Below are 4,567 nucleotides of genomic sequence, written 5' to 3' on the forward strand. Positions count from 1 at the left end.
CCAGTTTTCTTTGTGAATGAATAATGTATTGTAAATAAATAAATGTTATTGTAATTCCAAAGGCCAAGGAAACTATCAGGATGCAAAGTATCCTGACAGTTTTCCTCATCAGCTTGAAAATGTGAGAGTTCCTTCTACAGTGCTTATTAATTTAGGAAACGTGATTGTAGGGATCACATTTTAGCACAGGAGATGTGTCCTTTACTAAACACTTTTCATTTTTTATTATTCTGCCGCCTATTTTCTTAAACCGTCTCGTGCATAAAGTGTCAGAAAATCTTGAAACATGCCCATTATAGAACCAAGAGTCTCTACATGCCATTTTTGTCTGACCAACTGTGCAAAAGCCAACGATATTTTGTTTTCAGAGACGAAAGCAGATAATCCTCACATTAGAGATGCAGATGGAACCAGTGAATTGTTTGTATTTTTGCTTGAAAAAAACGACTAAAAACAATTAATCAAAATATTTGTCGTAATGTTTGTATTTATGTTCACAAAAGTATTTGTTTTGCCATTGAGAGGCTCAGTTTAATATTCTAAGTGAAAACAATATGGAAAGGATTTCTAAGGAAGTCCACTTTTCTATGGAGAATACAAGTCCAAAGAGAAAACAAAGCATGATCAAATTAAAAATATAATTTTACTACGCTACTAGGACAAATCATGCCATAATTGAATAAAAAAAAAAGGAAACTGAAAAAGCAAAGTTAAATGTAAAATGATTTATCTTTTGAATTTACATTTCAATTTAACATTTGACTTTTCAATTTCAAGTTCACATTTGACTTTTCAATATTTTTAAATTTGATCTTGCTTCGTTTTCTCTTTAGACTTTCAGTTTGAATTATGAATGAATATATCCTCCATACTTTTCTGTTAAAGAGTAAGATCCTTTTTTAAACATTAAAACATCCGCAAAATTGCATTCGCTAATGCACTAGACTCCAAGTAAATAAACAGTCATTTTAGCGTTGTAAAATACACTTCATTCAAAGTCAACAGAAACAAAATAAAACTAGGAAAAGACGTTTTGGGTTGTCTTTCCACTTTAACAACCATCACAACTTTAGTCTTGGTGGAAATAAACGCAAAGTCTACAGATTTACTGTGAAAATGTGTTTGCTCTATACACACTAAAAGTATTGTTTTTTTAAATGGAGTCTGGTGGGTTTAGCGCTAACAACCTCAGAGCTGTTTCTGGTTAAACAGAAAAGTCTTAAAGGTTTTAAAAGACCTATCTCTGTAGGGATCCTTTCCATAGTGTTGTCACACACTTAGAGTAATAACCTGAGCCTGTCAGTGGCCAAAATAAAGCACTTTTAGTGAGAATTGAGATGCACATTTGCCCCTTAGGGTAACATTGCAGCCCAGTCTGTGGCTGCTGGTTGCAGCAGTCACGCTTAATACTCGACCAATTTCAAAGATTGTTGTTCCTGTCGGTCACTTACACACAGAAACATAGGAAAATAGGGTCCAGTTTGGAGAAAACAGAAGTTACCCTTTAAAGCAAAATTCAGGCCGTTTGACTCAGAGCAGCCGAGTGGTCATGTTTCATTTACATTAAATTTCACATTTGAGCAAACCCTGCCACTCCATTCAGTGTACAGTGAAACATCAGCTTATACTGGAATTCTCGATTATCAACATTACATGCAACCACGAGCACAGAGTGTGGGATCAAAGCTACAAGGTATGCCAAGATAAACGCTAACGCTGTACATCTCCCCGTCATTCACACATCTATCCCTAGCTATGTGACATGCATCTGACGACCTAAACAGCAGCTGGCGATGGTTAGTCGATTGTTGGGATAGATTTCTGCGTTTTTGCTCTAATGGAGCGAGTAAGAGATGTCCGAGCTCTGAGGAAACAATCTGTTAATCGAAGATTTGTTTCACGCTCACTGGTCCAAAAATCACAGACTGAAAAAAATCCAACCTCAGAGCTCACCTGCAGATTAAAAAACAGACCACATTTCCAAAAAGGGCCAGCTACCACAAAGACATCCAAAACTAAAAAAAAAGGTACACAACAGTCAAGTTGTTGGCTATGAAAAATTAGGAAAATAAGATGGTTTATTTGTGCACTTTCATAGTTTCTTGAATGCTTTATTCTTGCTTATTGCAACTTTGCTTCAACATACCAAAAATCTGGCAAATAGGCTCTATAAACCGTACAATCATATTCTTTTGGCTGATATTTAATTCTTCAGTTGTGACATTGATGTGATCTTCATGTTGTAACTACATTACTACTAACTGTATTATTTTGTCTTCACCACTCTCTTTTTGTGTCTTAAGTATGTTTTTTGCTGCCGGTGTGACAACTCCCTTTTCCCAAGGAGAATATTAAAGTTTGTTTAAGCAGACAATTTATAGCCACAACTTACCACTACACTCATGATTTGCAGCTCCTTCAGGACAAAGTCCACCTTCTTCTGCGTGGTGAGCGAGGCCAGGACGGCGTTGTGGCTGCGGCAGGCCAGCTTGGCGTTGTCGTACGAGTCCTTGGCCGTGATGAACTTCAGACACGAGTTGCCCACCAGATGCCAGCTTTCACCGCACACGTTTTCTGCAGTGGAGAGAACAGATGAGGAGATGGAACTAAAAAGTAAGTAGAGTTGATTTGTACAGCACATTTCACAGATAAAAATTGCAAAGTGCTTCACAATAAAATGTGATGCAATATAACAAATTAAAATACAAGAAAATTGAAATACTAAAGGTTGGTAGCAGAGATGGTCCGACACCATTTCTTGCTTCCCAATACCGATGCTGATTCCAATGCCTGAACCTGTGTATCTGCCATTACAGAGTACTGATCCGATACCAGTGTGTCACATATTTTACTATGTTTAAATAGCTGTATACTACCATCCCTATATGGATGTGATATGACTGCTGGCTTTGATGTATGGCCTAGCTCAGGTAAACCATTTGTGGAACATCAACACCACATAATCTTCTTCTATTATCCAGTTTGACAGTCAGTCATAACTAAACAACGTTAAAGTGGATTTTCTTGGGGGCATGGGGAAATGCTTTCCTTTCCATCTCGTAACAAACACTGTTACCTGGCAGTGAGATGCACTCCTGGTTGCGAGGTTCCCACTGACAGTTCTGGTCCACAGCACAGCTCTTGCAGCTGGTTTTCTTGTTGCACACATAGGACGGATTGTCCTTGGGGCAAACGTCATTGTCCCCTATGGCCCCCTGGGAACAAATAGCAGAGAAAGAACAGGCGTCAAGTAACAAATTATCATATTTCGTTCTCCATAAATTATACCTTTCATTTCATATACACACACTATATATATATATATATATATATATATATATATATATATATATATATATATATAATATTATATATATTAAATATTATTTATATATATATATATATATATATATCTGTGTGTGTGTATTGTGTGGGTGTGTGGTGTGTGTGTGTGTGTGTGTGGGTAGGCATACATGGTTTACAAGACCAATTTTCAGGTTACTCACCAGCATTACGAGACCACAGGGTTACGGAACCGATTTGATGGTCTCGTAAACATAAATCTTTTGATGCTATAACTATTGAATATTAATTATATAAGGCATTATGAATACATGTGTGATTACATAGATTCTAGTGCTAACAGTTAATATAGTTGTTTTACAGTAATGGCCAACCCCCTGCCTTTCTGAGGTTCATACATATTGGTCTCACAAGGCAGGATGGGTTTGTGAGACCAAGACGTGTGTGTCCAACAGCGCCCCCAGAGGCTGCAAGAGACATTGCAAGTTATACACGTTTCCGCGAAAATACACACAATGACGCGCCAATTTTACACACAACGCGGGAAATTCAGCGGGCTTGCAGTGTGGACATGCCGGGAAGACAGGGATGAACTTCGAAAAGTAAGACTTTCATATTTTATATTTTATAAATATATGACTGACAGCATTGATGGACTTAAAGAAGCTTTAGTTTATATAATTAATAATAATTTACTTGTGTAAATAATGTAAGGTCATGACTATTTTACTACATATTTCTTACTTTTTTTTTTGTACTAATTATTTATTGTTCTCTATTCTTTTTCTTATTGCTGGTCTTACATTCTATCTTATCTTATTGCCAGCATGAATGAATGTTAATGCTGGATCTGGATTCACTGGATCCGCTGTCAGCTAGCTAAACAGCGCTAGCTTCTGAAAGAGTAAAATCCATTTGGTTTAGCTAGCTAGCGATGAAGAGACTGACGGTGTTATGTCGATATCAGGGATAGCCCAGCTTAGAAAAATCTTGGCCACCCTTTCAGCCTCTTTGTGTGAACGCGGATGTTTCGACCGTCGAAGGAAAATGACAAGCGTTAATTTGATTGAAATAGAAATAGCACTTCAAATCCTGTCTGTGTTTTTAAACCGTTTAACAAGACGATCTTGAACGCGACGTTTGACTTCCAGTAGTTCCTCCCCTGGCTGAACCCCATTCCGCGTGAAGCTAGGTTTGTGGGAGAGGGCATTTTGTGGTTTTGTGTTTTAAAAAAACGCAGTGTCCTTTTGTGTCACGGGAGGAC

At 37.5% G+C, this 4,567-nt stretch overlaps 1 protein-coding gene across 1 annotated transcript in view; it reads right to left on the minus strand.

The window, feature by feature from the left end:
* Positions 1-3,512, minus strand: part of LOC116686089 (attractin-like) — a 124,644-nt gene extending 121,132 nt beyond the window's left edge. The window contains exons 1-3 of the mRNA XM_032511021.1: positions 3,507-3,512; positions 3,077-3,215; positions 2,393-2,574 (exon numbers count right to left, since the gene is read on the minus strand). Of these exons, the coding sequence (XP_032366912.1) occupies positions 2,393-2,574; positions 3,077-3,215; positions 3,507-3,512 (327 nt within the window). The remainder of the gene's footprint in view (positions 1-2,392; positions 2,575-3,076; positions 3,216-3,506) is intronic.
* Positions 3,513-4,567: the final 1,055 nt, after the last annotated feature.

This window comes from Etheostoma spectabile, unplaced genomic scaffold (assembly GCF_008692095.1).
Source record: "Etheostoma spectabile isolate EspeVRDwgs_2016 unplaced genomic scaffold, UIUC_Espe_1.0 scaffold314, whole genome shotgun sequence".
NCBI lineage: Eukaryota > Metazoa > Chordata > Actinopteri > Perciformes > Percidae > Etheostoma > Etheostoma spectabile.